We start from the raw sequence: 25827 nt of genomic DNA on the forward strand, positions 1-25827 counted from the left end.
GGGTGGGTATGCCCGCAGGTGCCAGCTACAGGAGTGGGGTAGGAAGAACCCTTGTACCACCCCCACCAGGCAAAGCACCCAAAGTCATTTGCCAAAGGTATGGCAAATCCGCAAGGCCCCTTGGTTCTGCGGCCAGCCCCATGTGGACCCTGGCCTCCACCAGCCCCAGCCATGACTCCTACCACTCTGCTCTAAAGGACACTTTCCCACCCCTCTCCTTAGGCCTCTGCCAGGCTAGGCTCCAAGGCAGGTCACAGTTGCTGCAGTGGGTAAGACAGAGCCATGGCTCCTGGTGTCAAGCCCTGGCCAGTCTGCTTTCCCCACCCCCACATGACACAGCACACCCCACATGACAGAGGCTTCCCAGAAGAGGTCGCATTCGACAGGGCCTTGCACACACACCCATGCCACAGGTGGAGACGTGGAGGCTTTTGTTACTCCGGGAGCTTGGGGTAGCACAGTGCCTGGGTGCTCTGAAGAAGGCTGGGCAGTAGAGGCGTGTGGGGGAAACAAAGGCAGGAGGCGGGGGGCTTTGAGGGGGCAGGAATACAGGTGCACCAGGAGCACCAGGCCCCAGAAGCGGGATGTCACTCCCCTCGGACTCGCCTAGGCCTATGCTGCTCTGGCCGCCTTGCCTTGGGGCTTTCTGGGCCTCCTGGTACAAATTCAGCCCACAGGATCCCAGCTGTCCCACCGACCCAGCCACTAGGTGGTCAGTCTGGATCACAAGCTCTGCTTCTTCCCCTTGGGGGCATGGCTCACATGTAAGAGGAAGCCAGAAGAAGGGATCCACCTCTGCAGTACCCATGGTGTACTTGACTCAGCCCACCTACCCCCAACCCACCCGAGGCGGCTGCCGCTGGTGACCTGCCAGGCCTTTGCCCCATCCTATCCTCTAGTGTAGGAGGGGAGGGAGGGAGATCTGGCCCCAGACACAGGAAGTCAGCAGCAGCTGCCCAAGAGATCCTTTGGCCCTTGCCCTGCAAGGCAGCTGCCAAGCAACCTGCTGGAACCTGGTCCGACTTGGTCCAAAGACCGCAGGCCACAGCAGGGGCCTCACTCTGGGGCCTTCTACACTTTCACCAGAGCTCAAGTTCCCCTCCAGGGGCCTCCCGTGAGCCTAGGGCAGGTCTCAGCCTTCCTGCTCAGGCCTCCTGTGAGGATGCCGGGACACAGTGAGACACCTAGTGGTTATTTCAAAAAAAGTCTTTTAATTGTTCAAAATAGCACAAAACGACATCGCACTATGGTAATATTGAGTCACAGGGGTTACTCTACAATAGTGAACGGTGTACTCTCCTCAGAAACAAATCAATAGGCGCGCGAGAGAAGGGATGGGGTAAAACAACAGGACCAGGTGAGTGGGCTCCAAGGTGACTAAACGTGACATTTTCCACAGCGAAATATACTATAATACAACAAACCAGAGGTCCTGGAGGACACAGGCCGCTGCATCTCCAGGCAGAGGTCAGTGGGGGAGGGCTGGAAAGATTGGCTGCTCAGTTTAAATCCTTCTGACTTGCTGGCAAGCCTTGCTCCTCCACGGAAGTTCAGGGTCGGGGGCAGAAAACTCCACACAGATCCCCCAGCCATGGAGGCTGGCCTGGGTTCCAAGCTGCACAGCTGCTGCTGGCGGCCTGCTCCACTGCCCTAGCCTCCCTTGTGGGTGACACTACAGTTGCCCTCCTGGGCTGCCTCCAAGGACACCTGGTTCTCCTCCATTCTCCACCCTTTCCATGACAATTTGGGGGAGGTGGAGCAGTGCCTGCGGAAAGCAGCAGCCCTGTGTGGAAGGCGGTGCCGGGGGTGCTTAGGGAGGGGGCGTGGGGAGAGCTGGGAACCCAGGACAAGGAGGCCCCAGCCCTCCCTCAAGCTCCCCCGGCCTCGACCCTATAGATGCAGAGTGATCGCCCATGAGGAATAAGCTGTCCTTCCTTTGTTCCAGCGGCCTGAGGACAGGCAAAAGGGCAGAGGGCAGGGGCCAGCAACAGGAAGTTGGGCTGGGTGGCAAACAGCACGCCCCACATAGCAGATTTCACACCTCTCCTGCCCTGGCTGGCCCCAGCTTTTCCTCCAGAAAGATCCCTGCCAAGAATTAGCCAAGAAGAAAAAAAAACAAAAACAAAAACAAAACAAAACAAAAAACAAAAAAAACAAAAAAAAAATTACACATTCTGTACACAGCTAACAAGAAAAAAGGGACAAAACCCCACACGCTAAAATTACAATGAAAGTGTGAACTTCACCAATTTCAACCTAAAAAACACAACAAATGCAGCAGTTGGCAGTGCGGCCTGCAGGGAGGTCTGCACAGGCGCTGCCTAGGCCGCCGCGGGGCTCCTTGCCCCTTTTTTCTTTTTCCTTCTTTTCTTTTTTAAAATGGGAAAGAAGAGGGGGAGGGTAGAAGAGGTGGGAGCACAAAGGCCTCTGAGAAAATGTGTAAGATTCCTGTGGGGTCACTGAGCAGGGCGGGCCGGGGGAGTCTGAGGAAGGGAAGTTAGGTGACTGGAAACACAGGGGAAGAAAAGAAAACAGAACCAGACACCCAGGCAGGGTGCTGGGAAAGCCACTCTGGGGAGGGCCACGAGGGGGGCCTTTCCTCACTCCATGCCCGCCCCTGACCTGGCCCTCAGGAACGCACAGCCTTGGGAGGGCGGAGCTGGCTGTCCTCAGCTCCGCCTTCCCTCCCCGCAAAGGTCTCTCCCCAGGGTGGGCAGCAGCAGGGAGGAAAGGAAGCGCACTCCTCTGCTTTCCCATCTGCCTCTGCTTCCTCCCAACAGCAATGGTAAAATGTGCTTTCTTTAGATTATTTTAAAAACAGAGAGAAAGAGAAAGGGGAGAGGAGTGAACAGCGGCTCGCGAGGGTGAAGTGCGAATGCCAGGACGGGGCGGGAGGGGTGGGCCCTGGTGGGTGTTCCTGAAGCAGGGGGTTCTGGAGAAGAATCCAGGGGCTGGTCAGCTTCCTCTCACTGACCATCGGCCTTAGATTTCTTTGGAGCAGATTTCCTTGGAAGGCAGAAAAAGGAAAGAGAAAGTTAGTGTGGGCCCCGCTCCACTGGAGGCCCTGCCAGTGCAGGGCCTGGTGTGGGGCCAGTTACGGGCCCCCAGTCATTTGAAGAGAGGCTGAGCCCGGCTATTTGCACCCCCCAGCCTCGAAGGTTCCTGAAAGGGGCTTCCTGCTTACATTTCTGGAGAGGACATGGGCCGCTTGTTGGCCGGCTTGGTGCCAGAGCTGTCTTTACTGGTTTCTGGAAGGAAAGAGAGAGATGGGTGAGCAACACTGTAACAGAACAAGAGCAAGGAACACATGCGCCCTGCCCGCCCGCAGAGCCTCTTGGTGCCACATGGCATGACCAGCAGCTGGCAAGGGTGGGGCACCTGCCCTGTGGGTGGTCACCTTTTACGCCACACCTTGGGACCAGAACACACCATCACTCGCTCCCCTCTGGACGTAGGTTAGAAACCCACTCAGCTCAGCTCAGCTTCCACCTCTCACTGTCCTCCCATGTCCCAGAGCCCAGGAGAGCTGGAGTAGAAGCATGACCTGACAGGAGGCAGGCTGGCCTCCACCCTTCACCTGCTGCACTCCAGGGACGTGGGACATGCTGTTTTCAGGCCTGGAAACCTACACTTTCATACCAGCTCTCTCACTGCTTGTCCCCTCAAACATCCTGAGGCAGTGTCCCCTGCACCTCCAGGCCCGGAGCTGGGTCCCCTGCTCCACTCGATGGCTGCCCCCATGGGGGGCTGTGTGCACACCAAAGGAAGCAGGGAGACACCGCACATGGGAAGAAATCTCAGGTGGTGACAGTTCCTCCTGCTGCACCCAGCTTCCTGTGCCTTCCCTAGAAGCTGCCTGAGGAGTCCCACAAAGGACACTCACCCTGTAGCCACCTCACTTGTGTGGCCGGGCCATAGCCCTTCTCATTGCGGGCGGCGATGCGGAAGATGATGGCGGGCTTGGTGGTGTAGTCGATGTGGGCGTTGGAGAGGCTGGAGGACTGCACCAGGCAGGAGGGGCTGGGCCCACAGTACACCCGCATGAAGGCCAGCTGGGCCGGGGTGGAGCTCTTGAGCTCGCCCCCAGCCTGTGAGCTCTGAATGGCCAGGTACACCGAGTACTCGATGATCTTGCCGGAGGTCACAGAGGGTGGCTCCCAGGTGAGGTGAGCACCGTCCGGACTCTAGAACCCAGGGGGTCAGGTCAACAACAGAACAGGCTAGAAGCTTCCATAACTGATCATGGTTCCCATAAGCCATTTTCTAACACAGTAGAGATATTCCATGTCATAGTTCAAGGGGCTTCAAAGAGATCTTCCCCCAAGTGGAAGGACTAAGACAAACTGGGACTCAAAACCTAGCCCTCCTATCCCCCCCCGGCCACCTCATGTGCAGGAACCAACCAGGGACAGACGGACACCCGATGGCAAGACTCACTTTGCTGATTTTAATGGCACAAGGGGCCCCTGGGAAACCAGGCAGACACGTCTTAAAGGCTGAGATTTCGCTGAAGGGCCCCCGGCCACAGGCATTGATTCCGGCAACACGAAACTTATAGGCTGTGCCTGGCTGCAGCTCCTGCTTCTTTAGCTGGTTATAGTCGGGGACGGTGCCCGAATCATCCTGGGAAGAGAGGAGTGGCATGAACTCCACTGTGGAGAAGGCAGCTCTGAGCCACCCCAGGAACGTTGCAGGTCCATGGTGATTACGGGCCAGAGGGAAAAGAGGTCAGCGGTGGCTGGCCCCTCACAGCAAGGAGGGATGTGGCAAGGCTGACTGTGGCCAGGTACTGGAGGGAAGGAACCAAAGCTCTCCTTTTCTGCTGCTTCAGGGGGGATGGTCTCTGCCCACCTTCCTCAGGCTTCCTGGCTACTCAGCTTGGCCCAAAGATGGAAGAGTTTCCTGTAAGCCCCGCACAGGGCGGTGGAGCCAAGATTCACCCACTTGAGGACATCAGCACCTGGGGACACTTACGTCTGATGGGACAGCATCATCTGGTGGCAGGAAATAGTGTGTCACCATTACATTGGTGCCCTTAATGACCCCTACATCAAACCACTGGTTCTCCTTCTTCATGGGGGCTTTGCTGGGTGGGGGTGGCAGGTCTGGCTTCTGGAAGACAGAATCGGTGTGACGAGATCAGGCCTTCAGTACCCAGAGGCAGTGCTGCCCCCCAGGCCCTGGCCTCAGGAGCCCCAACACACCCGACTCACCACACCCAGGGACTCGATGCCATTGGCCACTTCAGTCAGGGTAGCTGCAGCCTGCAGCTTGGCTGGGCTGGCCACCACAACCGGCTGGGGGGCCACAAATGTATTGGATGGGGCCAGGCCTGGGAAGAAAGAAGGTGTCAGCAGGAAAGACTCTGGAGACCTGGCTCCCAAGTGGGACTGAGCCTCCCATCCTGCCCTCACCTCCCTGGGTGCCCCTACCACCCCAGCACCAATTTGCCCTCAGTCGCTTACTCTCAGTGGCCGTTGAGGGCAGCAGCGCCACAGTGCTGGGGACTGTGCCGGCAAGCTCATTGAGGCAGTTGCTCTCAATGGCCGGGTCGTTGAGACTGTCGGCAGGGGCCAGGGCCTCAGTGGGGAGGTGGTGATGCTGCTGCTGGGCCTGGGCCTCCTGCAGCTGCTGCTGCTGCACCAGGGCAGCCAGCTCCTGCTGTGTCAGCACAATGGGGATGGTGGTGGCCTGGCCCTCCTGACCCTCGGCTGACAGGTGCCCCAGCTCTGCCTGCGTCACGGTTGCTGCTGCCTCGGAGGTGTCCATAGGCTCGCCAGTGCCTGCTCCAGGGTCGAGAGAAACACTACTCACTAGGAAGGCTGGCTGCAAGCGGGCAGCCCGGGCGGAGGCCCCAGAGCCTGTCCCAGAGACCCTGTTCACCTCCCACTGTGCTCCACTGTAGGCTAAGCCCTGGCTGAGGGGCCCTGTCTGTTTCCCGGGCGCTAACCCCGGCCAGCCTGTGTTACATGGCAGTCCCTACTACCTGGTCTGCCTGGGGTCCCGTGCCTGTCCTGCCCATCACATCTGGCTCATGCCACGCTCGAGGGAAATGGGCTCCTCTTCGCAGGATGTCTCCATAGCCTACTGCTCCCCCAAGGTGGCACCAGTGCTCACCCATGACGGCCTGCTGCGCGGCCTGGAGCACCGCCTGGATGGCCAGGGCCTGGGCTTCCTCCGTGGCTGCAGCCTGGGCGGCTGCTTCTGCAGCGGCAGTCACTGCCAGCTCCTCAGGGGTGAGCCCCGTTACCATGAGGGTGGTGGTGCCAGCCTGGGCCTCGGCCATTAGCTCTTGGGGAAGTGATAACTGGTCTACTTCGGACTGCGCGGGTGGGGGTGGCTGGACCACCACGGTGGCCACCACCGCAGAGCTGGCAGACTCCTGGCCCGAAGATGGCTCCCCTGTGCTGCTCAGATCCACGGCGGCTGGGAGCTCAGGGGTCTGGGAGGCTGACAGGACCTCGGTGGACTCCCCCATCAGGGCTGTGGAAGCCGATTGTAGAAGCTGCCGTGGCGGCAGCTGCTGGCGAGGCCCTGGTGACACCTGGAGTTCCTCTGGGGGCTGCAGGATGTCAACAGCAGAGAAGGGCATGTCAGAAGTTTCTGTGTTGGCTATGGTCACTGTTATTTTGGCCGGGATGGGGACTTCAGTAGTCAGAGCCCTTGGGGCAGTCTCAGTCATTGATGAAATCTTCTAGAAAGGGAGAGAAGCCCCTGTCAGAGGGGAGGAGAGGGGCCAGAGCCAGGCAGCAGGGCTGAGAAGCAAGCCAGCCTTCACCTTTCCTTGTGGGCCTAAGTTTTCATTCTTGATGGGCTAGCTCGAGTCCCTGTTATATAGGGAGGGAACAGTGGTTCTCCGAGCAGCATGAGGACAAAGGCCCTTGAGACCCCCGGTCAGGTTTAACCTGTCCTCAGTCGTCCTGGCCTGGACATATGGGCACTTAGATCCCCACCATGTCTTATACAGGCTGCGGTGAAGTGACACGCGATGGGAACCAGTCACAGAAATAAAAGCGCCCCAGGGATGTGGGGGACGGTGAGGCTCCTGCCTCCTGCCACAGCAGGCACCGAAGCTGCCCTTTTATGGTTCGGAAAAGGGACCAGCAGCGGCCCCATGCCTGGTACAAGAACGACATCTGGTGTTTAAGTGTGGAACTGCACGGGCATAGGGGTGCAAGGCAGGGAGGAAAACGGCCCCCTGGGCTCTTACCGGCACGGAGGGGCCCGGGACCGGCGTGGACTGCGTCACAGTGGTCACAGCCCGCGTCAGTGTGGAGGACACAGTTGTTGTGATGGCACTGGAGCTGGTGATGTTCACGCTGTCGCCCTGGGTGCTCTCTACCTCTCCCTGATCGCTGGCAGCGGGTGGGGGGTCTGTGGGGGCGACAGGCAGGCGGCTGCTCAGCAGAAACCCCCCAGGCCTGCACTTGGCTTGACCACCACAGACTTCCTCTGCCACCAAAGGGAGGGCCAGAGAGTGCAGGACGGGCTCCTGGAGACCTCCGTCTGCTTCAGGTATAGCCAGGACGCCCCAGCCCACCCCACTGGTAAACTGGGCACCAAGGAGCCTCACTGGTAGACTCTGGACGGACCCCCGCCACCGTTGTCTTGGCCTCTCAGCCTGTGGGGCTGGGACACCATGAAAGCCAAGCTATCCGCCTTCACTCACCTTGGTTTGAGCTCATGTTGGAAGTGACAGTGGTGGCCGTGTGAGTGGTGCCCGTCTCGTGGGTCTCACAGGGGGGGTTGGAGCACACCCTCTGCGTTGGGAAAGGAGCCAGCAGCGCGGTGCCAGGCTGGGGGGTGACGCTGGGCGCCGCCACCACCTCTAGACCAGACTCCAGGGTCCTGTGGGAAGAAGTGGCGTCGGGAAGCAGGGCGCCCACGCTGACTGACATGGTGGTGCCGGTGGAAGTGGTCTGGTGTGTCTCACAGGGGTGACCAGCAGGGGGCTGTTGCCCACCCTCGGGCTGGCCCGTGCCCCCGTTTGAAGTGGCGGTGGTGGCTGTGTGGGTGGTGCCCGTCTCGTGGGTTTCGCATGGTGGGTTGGAGCACACCCTCTGGGCGCTGCCTGCATTCGAGGTAGTGGCGGTGTTGGTGGTGCCTGTCTCGTGGGTCTCACATGGTGGGTTGGAGCAGACTTGGGTCACGGTAGCCGAGGGGCACAGCAGTGCCTCCAGGGCCGTCACAGTCACCGTGGTGCTAGGTGAGCCACCCTGGAGGCTCTCGCATGCAGGTGCCGTGCGGGGCTCCCCAGCACCCATGCTGGAACGGGCCATGGCAGCGGTGTTGGCCACATGGCTGTGGCGCCCCGTGGGCAGGTCCTTGCTGCCTGGGCTGCTCAGCCTGACTTTGCTACTCAGAGGGGCCAACTGCACAAAAGCAGGGCCACGGCCCCCAGGTTCCCGTGCCATGCTTGGCCCAAGGAGTGGGCCGGCCGAGCACGGGGCCCCGGTGGCCATCACAGTCATGGTGGTGCTGGTCGTGCTGGTCTGGCGGGTTTGGCACTGGGGCTTAGAGCCCTGAGCTGCCTCTAGCGCCCCAGTGGCCACACTGATCCGGATCACGGCAGGGGTGCCGGCTGCACAGGCCCGACGGGCATCTCGCTGGTGGTTGGCGCCGACACTTGACATGGCTGTAGTGGCAGTGTTGGTGGTGCCCGTCTCATGGGTCTCGCAGGGTGGGTTTGAGCAGCCATGCTGCCCGGCCATGTTGGAGGTGGCGGTGGTGGCGGTGTTGGTGGTGCCCGTCTCATGGGTCTCGCAGGGTGGGTTTGAGCAGACTCGAACCACACTACCATTCTGCTGCCCCATAGTCGAGGTCACAAGAGAAGCAGCTGCCTCCTGTCTGTCACAGACGAACTGCACTTGGGTGGGCTGGGGGTGTCCCCCAAGGTTAGCCACAACAGTGGTGGTGGCTGTGTTGGTGGTGCCAGTCTCGTGGGTCTCACAGGGTGGGTTGGAGCACACCAAGGTGACAGTGCCAGGCTGCACATCACCCTGGCCTGAGTCGGCGATGGTGACTGTGGCAGTGGGCTGTTCTGTAGTCGGGGAGGCCAGAATGGACACAGGGAGGTCGTGCACAGGCTGAGCCTCCACCCCACTGGGTGCCGTGATCAGAGTTACCTGGGTGGGCTGGGACACGGGCTGGGGAGACATACGAGGAAGAGAGTTAGTGCCACAGCTGGCTGTCTGCCTGTCCCTCCCACTGTCCTGCACTGTCACCGCACAGGCTGGGACCACTGACCACTTCTCAATGGCCCTGGCAAACGTAAGACCCACTTGCCCCTGCCCCCAAGACACTGACTTGCTCAGACGCCAAGGAAGAGGCACCACTTTGCCTCAAAGGCAACTAGGATGAGGAAGAGGCTCTGTGGGGACAGGGCAAGGGGAAGGCAGGAGCCTGGCTGGAGTCAAGTCCTTTGTCAGAGAATGGAAATCTCCCTCAGTGGCCAAAGGCCAACAACAAATGTTTCAGCGTTTTCCTTAATACATATGAAGAGAACACCGCACACACGTGCAGACGAGCTGCGGTGTCCTCTAGAACACAGCGAGAGGAAGAACTCGGTGTTCAAACACCAGGCATGGCCAAAACATGACGGCCAAACCACAGACTATGACACAGGGACCATGTGACACCAGGAAAAATACCCCAGGTGAGGAAAGGCCTGCCATGGCTGTGCCCGGCAGCAGTGCGACACCAGGAAGGAAAGGCCTGTGGCTGGACGGTGTGAGCCTCATGTGCTTCCACTTGTGTGGGGTCCCTCGCCCACACGTGCCCTCAGGCCCTGCCCTACCTGCATGGTGATGGTTGGGGTCGTGAGCCCGCCTGCCGCTGTCAGCGTGGTCTGTGCGGCAGACACAGTAATGGCAGTGGGGTTGATCACCTGGCTTGAGAGGGTGGCGATGGTACCCAAGGTGGTGATGGGCGTGGCCAGGGAAGCACTGGTGCTGTGGCCCCCCGCCCCGGCAAGGCTGGTGGAGACTGTGCCTGTCACTGTGCCTAGGGTCGTGACACCTAAAGGAAAGGAGGCAGAGTTGGGCCAAGGCTGCTGCTGTCTCCTTCCCAGCGGCTCCTCCCACACAGGCTGGGGCACTCTGGAGCTGCTTGCACAGACGGCTCGGGAGAGAGCAGCTGCTGTGCCCCCCAGCTGTGCCACAGGGATTGGAGGCCAGCCTGCTTCATTATAATCTAGGGGCAGCAGGGGCCCTGGCCTGTGGGTACACACCTGTGGTGCCTTTCACAACCAACGTGGTGACAGCTGGCTTGACAGCGGAGACGGTGACGGGTGTGACTAGGCGAACACCCCCCATGGGCACAGTGCGGAGAATGGTGCCTGGCTGTCCCGGGGCCCCCTTAAGCACCACCTGGAACACCAGAGGAAAGTGCCAACAACGTCACCACCAGGCTGGTGGATGCCGCCAACGCTGCCCCTCCCAGGCCCGTCGGGAGGACTTGCGTGGCATGCTGGGGTGGACTACACTAGGACACTGGACTGAGAGACGGCTGGGAGTGCCTCACCTGCGTCACTCCCTGCTGCCCATGACCAGTGGCAATTTTGGGGACAGCAGTGATGATTTTGGCAGGTGCTCCAGTTCCTGAAGTCATCACCTTGGTGGTGATGATGGTGATGGGGGACTTGATGCCAGGACTGCTGGTCACACCTGGATGGGAGAGTGGGGGCCCAGGGAAGACAGGTTCTGTGAGGGCTGCCCCTGCTGCCCCTAGATTATAATGAAGATCCACAAGTCACAGTCATAGCCCGGCCCATCTCCCCACCAACCTTAGACACCAAAGGTGGCAAGGAGAAGGTAGAAAAGGGTAAACTAAATGGAAACACAGCATGCCTCATAACCCAGACTCCATTTCCCCTCCAGCGAGGACTTGCAGACATCCGTATGTCGGGGGAGGCCCCTACCTGTGGCGCCCGCCTGGGTAATGATGGCCGACATGGGGATGGTTTTGATGATGGTGGTCGTGCCGGGCTTGGTGGTACTGGGGGAGACGCTACTGATGCCCAGGATGGTGGGCTTGGTCCCTGCCCCGCTGGCCTGCGTGGTAGTGATGATGGTGGTGGGCTTGCCATCTGCTGAGGTCACCAGCTTCAGGATTGTTCCCGCTGGCAGAGGCCCTTTGGTCTGAAAGGGGAAAGCAGGTGCATGAGCCGGCATCACTGCCAGGAAGAGAAGTGTGGTCTGGCTACTCTCCGCTGGCAGCCTTGGTGGGTCAGGGAATGTTCTGGAGGCTGTGGGCGAGGGGACTGAGCAGCAGAACTTTCTGAGCCATGTGTGCTCATGGGATCTTCCATGGGCAGGGACGCGAGTTCTTCCTGTGGCCTGGCACCCAGGCCCCCACTCTTGCGTATGTGTAGAGACTGAGAGCTCACCTGGATGATCTGAGTCACAGGACCCGTGGACGCCTGGCCTGTGACTGCTGAAGTCTGAACTGGTTTGGTCTGGACCACCGACATCACTTTGCCCAGATTGGAAATCTAAAAAGGAAGGGATGGAGCAGGGAGTGATCTGGAAACCAAACAAGGGCATGGCCTGGCTGAGACTCTCCTGGAGCTGGCCCAGGGCAGCCAGTCGCCACTGGCAGTGGCTGTAGCCTGGCAGCACCCATCACTCACCAGAGCGCTGCCTCCTGGGACAGAGATGGGGCTCTTCACCAGGGTGATGGTCTTGGTGACCCCACCCACGACTGTGGTCACCACCTGGGCTTGCTGGGCCACTGTCACAGTGCCTGACTTGTGCACTGTGATGATAGGGCGCGTAGACGTGTTGGTGGCGGAGGAAACTGATGTCCCCACCTGGGCAGCTGCAGTCTTCAGCATGCGAGTGGCAGGGTTGCTCACCTGGAGGAGGCAGAGACGAGTGATGGGCCAGGAAGAGAAAGAGATGGGGAAACGACCTGAGAGGTCCACGGCGGGCCCACAGCTCCTGCCTCAACACTCACCTTCCTCCCCCTCCCGCTCCCAAGCCCAAGAACAGCTTGGTTCCCCCTTCCTTTAACAGGCAAGGGAGGAGGCTGAGCCCGCAGGTCTCGCCTGAGGTGGTGATGCCCTTAATGGAGACAGCTTATTCTGCAGCCCATGGTCCAACGGCTAGCTCTAAAGAGCCCGGAGGGAATGACTATGCTTGTTTGATCACAGTGATAAGCCCCGGAAGACGCTCACCATGACTGGCGAGGAGGCCACCTTCACAGTGGCTGGGAGGGTGGTAGTGCCAGGTGTCACAGCCATGGTCTTCACGATGGTGGTGCCCGCTGGGACACTCAGCACCGTGGGTGCCGAGGAAGGGGGGATCTTCTGGGTGGCAGCAGCCGCAGCGGCCAGTGCGGCCATCCCACTCATCTGTGGGCTACTGCCAATCACCTGCAGCGGGCACAGGCATGTGAGGCCAGGTCACAGGTGCCACCCACCTCCCTGCTTGGTGGACCTCAACGGAACCTGCCCAGGGGTTCAGCCCTGCTCTGGGGAGCCTCATCCCGCCAGCATGGCTCAGCTTTCTCTACTGCCAGACCCTGCTCTCCTGGCCCCAGACACGGAGGGCTTCCACCATCGACCATGCACGGCAACCCCCGCGGCAAGAGGCGGCTGGGAGCTCTGAATCCTTTCTAAAGACCAGAGTCAGGTCCAGTTCATTCTCATTGGCCTGTGGCAAGCCCAGCTGGCTAGATCCTCCTCTCAGGCTGCAGGACAAGAAAGTCCACGTGACAAATGCCCTTAGACCTTCTAAGCATTAACTTATTAATTCCCACCACGACCTCACAGGAGCGCTGTCCCGTCTGCACGTCCCAGGAGAGAAAGGCGTGAGGTGCGTGGTACCAGAGCCCGAGAGGGATGTGAACCCCTCAGTACACTTGCACCTTAGTCCACTGGATCAGCAGGAAGTCCCACCCGCCCCAGTGACCACTCCTCACCGTCCCCTGGGCACTCTGCGTTGGCACAACCATCCGCACTCCGGCAGGCAGGGAAGTCACGGTGACAGGGGCTTTCCCGGCCTGGCTGGTAGGTCGCATGGTGACCAATGGAGTTCCTGTTGTAGCCTGAGGACCGGTCACTTTGAGAACAGCAGGGACACCTGATGAGAGAAGGGGCCAGCCGTCAGCCATCACCTTCTGCATGACGTCCCTAGTCCCTAGCCCCTTTGCCGAGGCTCAGCAGGCAGCCCTGAGCCACTTCTGTTGGCCTGCTTGTGTGGGAGTCTGGCTCTTCCCTGTGCCCTAAAGGTGATCATCTCCACAAGCGAGGCCAGGCTTTAGCATCCCCCCACGACCCTTGGAGACGAGCCCAAAGCTCCCGGCTGCTGGCCTGCTGTCTAGGCTGCTGTCTCGCAGCCCCTACTTGGCCACTGCCTCTCCCTGGAGGCCAGCCCCCTACTTTCAAATGTCCCTGGTCCCCTGGCTCACCTTGAGTCCTGGCTGCAGTGGGCACAGAAATGGAGCTGCCAGGCACCGTCGGCAAGACCTGGATGGTGGTGGTGGTCGGGGGCGCGGGGGCAGCCTGGGGCAGGAGCGTGATGCCTACTTGGGTCAGCGGCTGCACAGCAGGTGCGGCTGCTGCTGGGGCAGGGCTCTTGGGAGGGTTGGCAGGCACAGATGGGACCGGATTGGGTGTAGGGGAGGTGGCAGTAGCGGCCGTGGCAGGAATGTCATATTTCTGGAGCTGGAGAAGGTAGCTGTCGGCTGTTGCCACTGCCCCCCAGCTCACCTCCAGGGAGTTGGTGTTGGCGCGTACCAGCTGTACTCGGGCTGGGGGTGGTGGCTTTTCTGTGGGAGAACGCAGTTGGTGAGAAGGGGTGGGAGGCTGCGGGAGGAGGGGGGTCGCCTGGGCTGGGCCTACCTGTCTCTAGGTACCAGAGGTCCTTGCAGCAGACCTGGTTGTTCCAGGCCTTGCGGTAGCCGTCACGCCCACTCCAAATGTACAAGCGAGTGTTGATGGCGACTGCACAGTGGCCAGCCCGAGCGCGGGGGATGTTGTCCTCCAGTGTATCCATCAGGATGGTCTCCCAGGCCATGGTATCTGGGGGAGGGCAGACAGGGGAGGTCAGCAGGGAGGATGGAGGAAACCCGCCACCCCTGGTTACCCTTGGTTCTTTTGTTGTCAAGGATGGGAATTAAAATCGAGAAGTTATTGGATTATTACATTAAAAACAACAAAACAAAGAAACCCTTTGTGGCAAAAAGCAACACAAAAAATAAAATTACAAACCACCAATGGCCAACTAAGAAAACCATGAGAAACACAGTCAGAGGTTTACCTCCTTGCCCGTTAAGGAACACTACAACTCACAGAAAGAGACGGCAATGGGGAAGGCGGTTTAGGGAAAACATGATAGAAAAATCTTAAGAAAAAACACACACCCTCACACAGAAGAAATCTAAACTTCAGCCACTGGCGCCAGGGATTTTGATTTTTGGGCCTGCAGCAGCTGGGGCTCAAGGTGACCCGGAGGGGAGCTTCGGCCACCCATCAGGCTTGGCAAAGAGTGGCCTGACCATTCCGTGAGGGCACCACCAGAGATGCCTATGTGGGCACAGCCTCTGTGCAGGGCAGTTCAGCTGCATCGGACAGCAACCGTACTTCTAGGTTTTCACCCCTAGGATATACACTTGCACACGGGTGGAGACGGTGCAAGGATACTCACGGAGCGGCGCCTGTACAAGTTACAGCAGCACAACCGCAACTCGAAGGAGGCTGCTGCGGGGCAGGGATGTGGAGTGATCTCCAAGATACGGCGGATGAGAAAGGCCAGGTGCGGCCCTGCGTGCGCCAGGCTGCCATTGTTTGTTTTTAAAGGGACCTATAGCTAATGCTTGGATATGAAGAGCCCCTGCAGGGTGGACAGGAAACCACCCACACAGCTGCCTCTGAGAAGCAGAACCAGGAGGAAGGAGGAAGGCCCTGCGCTGTAGAGGCTTTTGCACTTTTGGATGTTGGGCCATTTGGATGGAGAACTCATTCAAAAAACTCAGAGGCAGAACACTGCTTCAGAGAGCTCTGCCCAATGGATCCTTCCAGTGGATTCGAAAGGGAGCCGCGGGCCCAGCTTGCTCCCCGCACACCCCACACAGCTCTTAGGCTGGGAAGGGCCGGCCTCCTGCAGCCTCCCACAGGCCACTCGGAGCCCGAGGAGGCCATACCCAGGTTGAGACAAGCCAGCGTGTTGGTACACTTCCACTCCTTCTCATGTGTGGCCACTTTGACGTCATCCATGACGAGAGGCACCCAGCCACCAAACACGTACATTCTGGGAGTGAGGAGGGAAGAGTGGGAAAGGATTGTAGAGTTGGTGCCAAGCTAGAGGCCACCTCTGCTACCCCAGTTCTAGAGCTCGGTCCTCTGGCTCTCCCCAGGAGAGTCCCCAAGGATGCATGAAGCCTCCTGACGTGGCCCTCTCCTGCCTGGTGGCTCAGCCCTCAGGAGAACTGTGTCACCTCTACCACATAAAAGTGCTGTTCGGCTCATTTAAAGCTCACCTTCCTGTTCACAGTTCCTAGGTTCCCTTTAGGACCTGGGCATTCACAAAGACACCCAGGTGCTTGCACAGAGGACCTATAACACTCTGCATCCGAGGGGGCGGAGCCTCACAGGCCCAGGGAGGGTCTCAGACTCAGCTTGTGTGTGGCCCTCTCCCCCCGAATCTGTCTTTCCTTGGTCCCCCAGGGTCGTAATGGAAAAACAGGGCTGCCGAATGCCAGCCCAGCCAGAAAGAGGCATCCTCAGGCCTTAGGGTCTGACAGGACAAAACTGAGTGAGAGCCCTTTGGGGGAGGGGCCACGCCAGTCTAGAAAAGAGAGACGCAGGCGAGCAGCCACTCACTTATTTCCGATGGTGGTTGCTGAGTGGAGACTGCGAGGAAGAGGCGCCACCCCGCTGAGACTGGGCTTATTCCACGTCAATGTGTCTGCAGAGAGACGGAGGAGAAAGGGTTACACAAGCTAGACTGCATACAGGCCGTTCCCTGGATTCAAGCTAGCTCAGGAAGGTAGGATCTGTCTCAGTGAGAGAATTCCATCCCTGGCTTCCCTACAGCCCATGGCAGGCCCTCTGACTGTTGTCATGGTAGCTAGATTCCCGTGTTACCCAGGCGGTTTTGACCAGCCTAGCAATAGCGCTCCTTCAGTACATCCTGAGCACCTGCCTTGAGCCAGCACTGCACTCTGTGCTGGGGGAGGAGTGGTGAGCGCACCCCGAACTCTCCATGAAATACGTTCATTGCCACAACCACCTTAGGCTACAGACATTTTGGCAAACACTGTTGGAAATTTCTCTCACAGGAAACTGTTTCTATGGAGTGCCGACTCTGATCTATAGGACAACATCGGCATCTCCTCTCTCCCAGCGGAAGAGGCCTCCGGAGATCCACAGTTAGCAATCTTCCCCAACCACTCCTAATACCACCACCTGGTGACCTGCCCAAGCAGTCCCCGAAGGCCTCACGGTTTACCGCCATCCAATGGTACCACAGCAGTCAGACCAGGATGCAGCACTCCACACAGAGTCTGACCACTGACGAGTCAAGGGGGACTAACGCTACCAAGATCCAGATAATTCCATTCTAGAAAGCCTTACTGTCTTATTCTCTTCTAGGCCCACAGACCAATTCAGCCCACTGAGCCAGCACAGGGCAGAGATAACAACCCCAAACCTAGGGACAATGCAGGGTTCCCCACCCTGGCCCACCATGACAAGAGGAAAGCACAAAGCGGTACGCTCCAGCTCCCTACGAGCCCCACCTCACCATACAACAGCGCCACCCATGGGGCCAGCCAAGAGGCAGACCCACTTTGTCCCACGGCTGCTGGGGTGCTACCACCCTGCTCACCAATATCTAGGGTCCACAGGTCCCCCAGCCTGCAGCCACTCATCCCGCCGTAGATCACCAGCTTGGACTTCTTGTTGTCTTTTTCGGTGTAGACCACGGCAGTATGTGACTCCCGGGGTGGTGGTAGGACCCCATAAGTGATGGGGATATCCCAGGCTACCACTCCGGAGCCTGGCCGTAATTCCAGGATATATAAGTCATTCAGGTACCTGACGAGGAAAGATCAGTTACGGCAAGTCTCAACTCCTCACGCCAGAGGCTTCGTTGGATGGCTATCAGTGAGTGGCAGCCTCCCCAGAACACAAAGGGGCTAGGGCCATGGGAGGTCTGAAGTTCTGCTCCGGCTCTTGAGGCAGGGGCTGCCAGAAGCTCCCTAGCATGAATCCAGTTGGAACAGGGGACAGGGTGGATGAGGCTGCACAGCAGCCCCGAGTCCAGACCCAACAGCAGGCCTCCACCATGCACACAAAGCTGGGCATTATACAAGGGCTGCACAGAGCAAGAGGGGGCGCCGTCTTGGGACTACCTCCAGACAAAGAGTCCTTGGCCACGGGCCTTGGAAAATACCCATCAGGAAACTTGTAGGCAGCGGAGGCCGACAAGGAACGCGAGCAGCTCTAAGCCGAGTCTGAGAGCTGGGCCAGCCCAAAGCAAAGTGGCTTCCACCTCCGGCTTGGCCCTTCTCCCACGAGGCCTGCTCAGGGTCAGTAGTGATTTTGGAGCCTGAAAGCTCCTGAGAGGGCATCTGGTGCTGCTCTCCCATTTACAACCCACCACGAGAAAGGGACCCAGCTGCGGGGCTCTGCTGTGCACATTCTTTAGGACACCACGGAGCCCTGTGCATGTGAGAGCACACCCATCTGGGGGGTTCCACAGAGAAAAGGACCAAGCCTCACCTCGGAATGTTGTTCTTTGGGTCCTCGCTATCATTGGCCAGACCCCCAAACAGGTAGCATTTGTTGCCCACAAGGGAGAAGCTGTGCCCAAGTCGAGGACATGGAGGGGGCCCATTTTTGGGCGTCTTTGCTTTGAGTCTCTTCCACTCCCACCGGCTCGCCTGCAAAATCAAGACCTGGAGACTGAACCGTGGGATGAGAAGGCCACCACCGGGGGCCCAGGGCAACTTGTGGTGGAGGAGGAAATGGCTGGGGGTGAGTTCGGTGCCTTGCTGGAGCAAGAAGGTCCTGGGTCTCGGGCCCTGCCTTCTCCTGAGGTGGGCCAAGTTCAGAGCGGCCTTGGCAGACTCTCAAGCATCCCTTTCACCTCCCAGTTGCCTCAACCCTGAAGCTACTACCATCAGGTCACATGAGGCCAAGGAGACAAAGTGAGAACCTGGAGTTGCTTTACCTGGAGCTCGTAGAGGTCATTGCTGTATTTTCCATACTCCACCATCCCGCCAAACACCAGGAGGCGAGTCCCATCACACACGAAGCCATAGGCTGCACACCCAGGGGGAATGTCCCCCCTCACGGCTGGGATGAACCACTGGTTAGTTGCTGGGGAACAGAAGGAGGCAGAAGTCAGAACACCCAGGAGCCCCATTCCTCTCATTCCCCAAATCTGCCAACCGTCAAGCTTGGTGAGAGGGGCTGAGCCAGCACCATCCCTGCAGGCACTCTAGCAACTCCAGCTGCGCTACCTGGGCCATCTTCCAAACCCCTCGACTTCAGGCCACTGCAAAAGAGCCTGTGACCACCCTGCTTCTAGCCAAGGTCATCTTAATGAGTGGGAAGTTACTGTGCAAGATCCCTCGTCAGCTACTGGGAATCTAGCCCCTGCCTTCCTTCCCTAGCACTCAGTGATCAGACATGAACTTCTCCCCAAAATACCCTATTGGCGGGCCTGGGCTCCTCCTCTCTGGAGCCCACATTTTTGTCCCTTCATCACAGGATCAGGAGAGCCAGAGCCCAGAGCAGCACTTTCAAGTGGCCGAAAACAGCGACCGCTGCAGGCTGCGAAGAGCCACGGGGATGAGACCCAGCCTCTGCTCTGACCTCCTGGACCTCCTCTGGTCTCCTAGGTGATGGTCCACCAGCATCCCTCCCTGCCCCTGCTGTCACACCTATGCTACTCCAGAACATTCTTGCAAGCCAGAGGTGGCAGTCTCAGCAGAGCCGTGACAGAAGCTTCTCAAAAGCTCGTGGGGGTTAGGAGACCACCAAGAAAGAGGGGAATCAGACCCTAGGCACTGCTTTGCTTCCGCAGGATGCCACGGCCAGCCTTCAGCTGGGACCAGGCCCTTCCCTCATGTCCTCGAACTTGACACCCCTCACACCTGGCAGGCCAGGGCTTCCCCGAAATCCCATGAGGGGTCCGGACCCTCAGAGGATTTGCCACACTCTTTCCAGAAACCCCAAACTGGGGGCCAGGTGCAACCCTGACTCCGTGCCTCTGAGCTGGCCTGGGTGAGATCTCAGCGAGCAGATGGCGGAAGGAGCTGAGGCCCCCTCCACGTGACTCGATGCAAGATGGGTCCCCCAGGACATGACAGGGCATGGGGGGGGATTCCTGTGGGGTGGGAACTGGGAAGGCTTCCACACAGGGATGCTGTGATATTGTGATATAACACAGACTATTCAGTTTGGTGGCCAAAAGTGCTGTGAGACCATAGAAGAGAAAAAACAAAGTGTTTTTTTCCCGTATTCAGGTGTGCACCCGGGGCCAGGCGGCTGGCCATGGTTGGGAATGCATGCCCCACTGCACTCTGGTCCCACCCAGTCTCACGCTGTCACCCCCAGGGCTCGGTGCAGAACTGTGTGCAAGGCTAGCCCTCATCCAAAGCACAACTCCCAGCCTGGGTAGGACAGGGAGACCCCGTCTCTACAAATAATTTTAAAACATTGGCTGAGTGTGGTGGCATACACTTGTGGTCCTAGCTACTCAAGAGGCTGAGGCGGGAGGACTGCCTGAGCCTCAGAGTTCGAGGCTGCAGTGAGCTGAGACGGCACCACTGCATCCCAGCCTGGGCAACAGAGCAAGACCTAACCTCAAAAACAAAAACAAAAACACAAAAACCCCCACAGCACAACTGTACCACCACCACTCCTCCTGAGGCAAGAGCACCCCCACCCCGCTCTTCAGCACCCACTCCGATGGTAGGCTTCGAGCAGGCTGACAGTCTCTGCAGCCATCCAGCTGAGTCACTGGGCCTCGGACATGCCAAGCACTAGAGCTCCCCTGCCATTTCCCTAAAGCAGAGGGGCAACACCTGTCCCCCCCGCATGTGCAAGCTTGGATCCTGGCCCTCTGCCTCTTTTTCATTCCCAGTGCAAAACCACCCCAGAAAAGCAAGAGCTGCCAAGGCCAACAGCCTTGCGCACTGGAGAGCCGTCTTGACCAATCCCTGGAGGGAGCTCCATGCAAGCCACCAGGGTAAATGCATAACGAGACCCAAGGCTGCCTGGGTCAACTGCTCTCGGTAAGTAAAGGGGCAGAGCCCAGGAGGGCAAGCGACACCTGAGGTCACAGTGTAAAACAGAGACAGAGACAAGAGCCCTGTCATTGACTTGAAGTGACCGATCTGTGCCTGCCCAACGGTCCCATGTCCAAGCAGCCACCCTCACTCCCGAGCACCCACCCTCGTGGTCAAAGCTCACAGCTATGGGGCCCTGGGTCAGAGTTTGGGACAAAGCTAAATGGCACATGGGGTCAGCTGGCAGCTTTCCTATCACACGCTGATCAGTGAGCCAGGAGGCCAGGCCAGAAGCGCCCTGTGATATCTTCGGGGCTCCTGCTCACTGGATCCTTCTACAGGACCCAAGAGGTGCCGATCTCATTCTAGAACACTCCATGCAGGGCGGCGGCCCTCCCCACCCCCATCAAGAGAGGTCTGTCAGGGAGCACAGCTCCTGGTGTGAAGACAAGCCTGCGGCTCCTCATCTCACCCACGAGTCCGGGTTCTACCCCCTGAAAGCACACGAGCAAGCTCTCCTCCCTTCTCCCAGCTTTTGAATGTGACAGCTGCTCTCAGTCACCTCTGAATCATCTGGGGGGTGTCATGTAACCCAATCCTTGGGCCCCTCATCCTGGAAATGCTGGCTTTCAACTGGGAGGGGAAGATGGGGAAAGGACCCTGCCCTAGATGAACACCACTCCAGCTCTCCTCTCCTAAGCAAGGCCGTGCCCTGGCCTCTCCGTGTTTCATCAGCTCCCCCATTCACTTCATGCTCCGCCAGCTCCATCCCTTGTTCACTTCATGTTCTGCCAGATCCATCCCTTGTTGCCACTGTCCCATCACCACTTAGAGACTGGTGCCCATGCAGTGAGGTGGCCGGTCAAGTTCAACGAGCTGCCTTCCTCTCTGTTACACCTGTCACATTAGAGCATTTCCTGTGTGGCACACGACGTGCTGAGAGGCACAGAAGACACCACTCTTGTGCTCATACTCCCAATGGGGTAGGAAGGCTGCGTGCCCCCCTCCCACGATGAGACAAACACCCTAGAAGAGCTCTGACCCAAGCCCGGCCCTTGGGAGCACACAGCAGGGTGACTGCTGGAGAGGGCAGGGCAGGAGTGGAAAGGGCTTCTCAGAAGAGGTGACATTTCAGCGGGGCCTTGAAGGGTGAACAGGATTTCCCGACAAATGAAACTAGTAGGGCCAATCAGGAAGTGACTGCAAGAGTCTAGTAAGAGGAGAGGAGAGCTTGGTGTGGAAGGGGACAGATCTGATGCCTGCCCGACGCAATGACCAATTAGATATAGGGACAGAGAAGAAGGGAGGCGTTTCAAAGGTGATGGGCCCCAAGAGACAGGTGGCAGAACGGCCTCTATGAAGGTTTGCACTCCCGCCCAACTCCGCCACCAGCTGGGGGGGCGACCCTGGACCTGTCACTTCCCCTCTTGGACCCCAATTTCCTCATCTGCAGAAACAAGGAAGTAGTTCCACTCGATGTTTTCCAAGGCTCCCTCCAGCTCCAAGAGCCTATGGACATTACAGAGCCACCGTGGTCAAAGCTCTCGCTTCCCCCCCACCCCCCAATACCTGGCAGCACTCTGAATCCTTTGGCTTGCCACATGGAACTAAAATTCCCTAAGGACAAGGACAGTAGCTACCCTAAGACCTCTCAAAGCACACACCCCCCGAAGCTTTCTTATCCTAGCCGGGGACCCCTTCCAGATCAGCTCTCTCCAAAGGTGCAAGGCTTTTTGAGGACTGATCCCGCAGAAGTGCAAGGGGCACAGGCATGAGAATATGCCCTGACCTCATCCCAAACACAACAAAAGGAGACAAGACAAAGGTGATGAGGCCGGGCTGGCGGGAGGGGCAACTCCCACCGATTCTGCTGATTCCTGTTGGCAGAAACCTCGGTGAGGAAGAGGGCGTCGGGTCTGCCAGCTGCTCTCTCAAGAAGTCTGAGGAATTGCCGATGACAGTTTCCAAACTGCTACCCTGGAGGATCCCAGAGCTTCATTTTAAGCAGCCTTTTGGAAGGCAGGCTACCCTCTAATGCACAACCTGTCTTTGCAGACTGGTAATGAATTTATGCCAAAGTGGTCAATTCATTTTAATAAACAAATGAATATGCAGAGGCCTCAGGAAGCCAAGGCAGCAGTGGCGGTGGACTTTGGAGCCGATTGTAATTAGGCCCCTGCCCTACTTTCTAAAATTGCGTTTCCCTGCCAGGAAGCCTGCTCCAGGCCTTATGAGAAGAAAGTCGGTCCAAAGAGTGGAGAAGGTGCTGCTCATGGTGACGGTGCCTCTATAAACAGCCCCACCACTGGAGAAGCCTTAGCTTACTGAGCTAATTCCTGCTACTGCAGCTGCCTGGGCTGGCACGGGGCACCACCAACCACCAAGCGCCCCCGCCCAGGGGGTGCTGAGAAAGGCCCTGCTCCCTGGAGGCAACAGGTGCTGAGAGACCTGGAATGAAAAAGGGCCACCCGCAACCCCCAGCCTTTCAAAGTCAACGTGGTAGGTGGCGATAATCTCCGAGATGTGGAGAAACCAGTACTTTCTGCCTTGGGGGGTGGGGAAGGAAGCAGCACCCAAGAGCCCCGCTCCAGCCTTCCCAACTCCCTCAACCAACTTTCTCCCTCCAGGCAGCTCCAACTTCCCATCCCCAGAGCATCGAGGCGCTGGAGCTCAGTCAAAAGACAGTAGCCTCTCACCGCCCAGGACACAAAGCCCACCCAGCAAGGGTTTGTCTGTGGGGCCACCACCGAGGCCAGGAGATCACCAGAGCCCCCAGGAGAGAACGGCCGCGGAGCAAGGGGTTAGTGCTGGAAGGCATACCTGCCACTGAGGACTAGGGCTTCCCAAGCCCCCCTCACCCGCCTGCAGGGGGCTTTTCCCTCACCCACACTCTTCCAGGTCTTGCCTGGGACAGAACTCACCCTGACTCTGCCTTCTGGGCAAGGCCAGGGTCCTGTGGGCCAACGGGCAGTCAGTAGGCAACTTGGCAGCTGACCCTTGTGCTAGGGGCTCAAAACGGACCAAGAGGCCACCAAGAAAAAGGATGCCACAAAGCTGTCATGGACAGCAGTAGGCTTTCTGCCCTAGAGACTAGGCAAGGCTACTAGGCAGGGGCAACAACAAACAGACCCCACGAAGGCCATGGTGCATCAGCCATACCTGAAGAGAGAGGTTCCTTCTCCTCCCAACTAACAAGGGCTTGGGTTTTGCAGGGAGGCAGAAGAGCGGGTGGGGTAACCCCCTGGATCCGCAGAAGCGGAGAGACACAGGACTACGCAGGCCGCTGGGGGGTAACCGGAATTCAGCTTGTAAACCAGAAGTCACCACATTAGGAGAAGGGGCGACTTGGAAAGAAATGCTGCAGAAGTCAATGTCGAAAGGGAGACGCGGCCCTGCCGCCGGCCCGTCCTAGGGGGTCCCCAAGGCTCCAGCATGACCCGGGTCGGCGGATGTTAAACTCTGCGCCCTAAGAGCGCTTCCCTTCCCTCCCTTTTTCGAGAGACAGAGAACGAATTTGTAATCTAGAAATGGTCATTTCTCCAGAATGGGCACTCGAGATGAGGGAGAGCTGAGCAGGCGCAGGAGAAGGGAGGGAGGGAGCAGAGCTCTGCCTGCGCCAAGGCGACACATCCGCCCGCCCCAGCCCCAGCCCCAGCCCCAGCCCGCTGGGTAACGGTGTGGGTCTGAAGTCACCACCGCTGGCGACAGCCCCTCTCCCTCACCAGTCGGACTAGGGGCTTTCTTTTAACGAACGAAAACCAATCCTCAAACACAGGAGAGACAGGGGAACGGGGAGAAGATCAGAGGAAAGCACTGAAGCCCGGCACAGCAAAGGGGAGGGGCAAGCCGATCCGTGGGGAGGGAGGGGGAGGAGGGAGGGAGGGGGAGGAGGGAGGGAGGGGGAGGAGGGAGGGAGGGGGAGGAGGACGAGGGGGGGAGAGGGACGGGGAAGGGAGGAGGGGGGAGAGAACGAGGGAAGGGTAGAGGGTGAGGGAGGGAGGAGAGGGAGGAGAGGGAGGGAGGGAGGAAAGAGGAGGGAGAGGGAGGAGATGGAGGGAGGGAAAGAGCCGAGAACCCAGCGGGCTTTGCACTCACCCGTGTTGTACACGTGCAGTTCGTCCACTATTCCCTCGTTGCCGCCGCCAAACACCACGATGAGCTCCTTGATAGCCACGGCGCGGTGGCCGTGGCGGGGCCGCGGCACCGGACCCGACCAGCCCACCACTCGCTTCCAGCGGGGCTGCAGGAGCACCGCTGGCGAGTTGGCGGGCGACACGGCCGAAGCCATAGTTCCGGGAAAGGGTGCGGTGGGGAGAAGTCAACAAGCGGGAAAGGAGCCCCTCAATTCCTTTCACACACCCCCTTTCGTCTAAGGCAGCTCTCACGGAGAAGCGGTTCCTCACACAGCGGTAGACGACTCCATGGAGGCCGCCATCTTAACTGCCCTCCTTCCCTTTGGCTCTTCCCTTTCTTCTCGCTCACCCCGTCTCCTCAAAGGCCGCCCGAAACTGTCGAGCGCCTAGGCTCAAGAAGCTGGAGGCCGCCGAGTCCCGTCGCCCCGACTACTTGCCCGGGCGCTCCCGCTTACAAGCTCGGGCGGGAGGCCCTGGGAGCCGCCATCTTGAGCCGCCTCTCTCTCCTCCCTTCCTCAGTCGTAGCCCTCCCCCGCCGGAAATGGCGGAGCCCCGGCCCGGTTCCCACACCCCCAAGTCCCCAGCACTGGCCGGCTTCCGGGGCGGGTGGAAAGGAGCCACAAGCGCCGCGGTCGTCGCAGCCCCGCCGGCGCTCAGACCACAATTGTGGGAGCCGCCATCTTGAGACCGTCCCGCTTCCCCGCCCAGCGCCTTAGTGCAGCCGCCGCTCCCGAAACAGCCTCGACACACCTAACGAATGGAGGCGGGCCGGAGGCCGGTGGAACCAACTCGAGCTCTTGAGGACCGTTTGGGGACTCGCGCCGTACGGCTTGTGAAGTCTCGCGCCTCTCCCCTTAGTCCGCCTCTGCTGCTCAGGCTGCGCCTGCCGCCGTGGGAGCCGCCATCTTGAGACTAGGTCCCCGTTCCCCCCTATTCTCTTTCTCCTGGGTCAGTTCTTCCACTGCAAACCAAACTCAAGGCAGTGTCCGATCCTCCCTTCCCGCCTTATGACTCCTTCCCACAGGAGCCGCTTCAAAGAGCTAGAGTTAGGCCCCGACGCGGCAACTGTACGGCAGAAGGAGCGGTAACGGCAGGGCGCTCATGCCTCCTCCCTGGGAGCCGCCATCTTGTGTGAAGAAGTAACAACTAAACATGGCGGCAGCGGAGCCGGCGGTCGGGCGAGGGGGCGGAGTCGGGTGACGTCACCGCTTCTCCCCACTCGCACCGCTTAGCCCCTAGGCCCAAGCCTCTTAAAGGACCCCTGCGCTTCCTCGCGGCGGGGGTGGGGGTCGGCGCGGCCGCGCGCTGGGCTAAAGCTCGAGCCGCGCTCAGGTCAGGTGCAGGCGCGCCCCGCCCCACGGCCCCCCCAACAGGGCGAGCCTCCACGCCTCCGCCCTGGGAGCCGCCATCTTGCCACTTCCCCTCGCCCGGCCGTCCGCGGGCGTCAATAGCG

The 25827-nt window shown here is 59.3% G+C and overlaps 1 protein-coding gene and 1 long non-coding RNA gene across 8 annotated transcripts; one reads left to right on the forward strand and one right to left on the reverse strand.

The window, feature by feature from the left end:
* Positions 1–1190: 1190 nt before the first annotated feature.
* HCFC1 (host cell factor C1) lies at positions 1191–25727 on the reverse strand. 7 transcript variants are annotated; one of them, XM_030933499.1, is made up of 26 exons: positions 24337–25727; positions 18177–18325; positions 17726–17886; positions 16830–17038; positions 15824–15908; positions 15145–15251; positions 13844–14023; positions 13411–13770; positions 12922–13082; positions 12176–12373; positions 11630–11854; positions 11387–11491; positions 10919–11138; positions 10522–10664; positions 10229–10367; positions 9797–10017; positions 7670–9146; positions 7211–7374; positions 6118–6694; positions 5466–5786; positions 5205–5332; positions 4975–5112; positions 4438–4623; positions 3884–4184; positions 3185–3248; positions 1191–3006 (listed from the first exon to the last, which is right to left on the reverse strand). In XM_030933499.1, exons 1-26 carry the CDS (start codon positions 24527–24529, stop codon positions 2967–2969), a joined length of 6252 nt encoding a protein of 2083 aa, XP_030789359.1. In that variant the 5' UTR covers positions 24530–25727; the 3' UTR covers positions 1191–2966. The 7 variants fall into 7 exon arrangements, with proteins under 7 accessions (XP_030789359.1, XP_030789360.1, XP_010360028.2 ...); XM_030933500.1 differs by having other exon boundaries at positions 5466–5783; positions 24337–25725; XM_010361726.2 differs by having other exon boundaries at positions 5214–5332; positions 24337–25724.
* On the forward strand, positions 22436–23760 carry LOC104661166. Its single transcript, XR_747807.2, has 3 exons — positions 22436–22740; positions 22869–23041; positions 23454–23760. It is a non-coding gene; the product is annotated as an uncharacterized LOC104661166 (long non-coding RNA).
* Positions 25728–25827: the final 100 nt, after the last annotated feature.

The sequence above is a fragment of the Rhinopithecus roxellana genome, chromosome 7 (genome assembly GCF_007565055.1).
Source record: "Rhinopithecus roxellana isolate Shanxi Qingling chromosome 7, ASM756505v1, whole genome shotgun sequence".
In the NCBI taxonomy this organism is placed as follows: domain Eukaryota; kingdom Metazoa; phylum Chordata; class Mammalia; order Primates; family Cercopithecidae; genus Rhinopithecus; species Rhinopithecus roxellana.

Excerpts from the sequence above, each read along its gene's own strand:
- HCFC1 (XM_030933499.1), bottom strand. The coding sequence starts at position 24,529 with ATGGCTTCGGCCGTGTCGCCCGCCAACTCGCCAGCGGTGCTCCTGCAG. Across the intron at positions 12,374-12,921 it reads CGCAGAGTGCCCAGGGGACG|GTGATTGGCAGTAGCCCACA; the intron begins GTGAGGAGTGGT and ends TGCCCGCTGCAG. Across the intron at positions 10,018-10,228 it reads GGTTGTGAAAGGCACCACAG|GTGTCACGACCCTAGGCACA; the intron begins GTGTGTACCCAC and ends CCTTTCCTTTAG.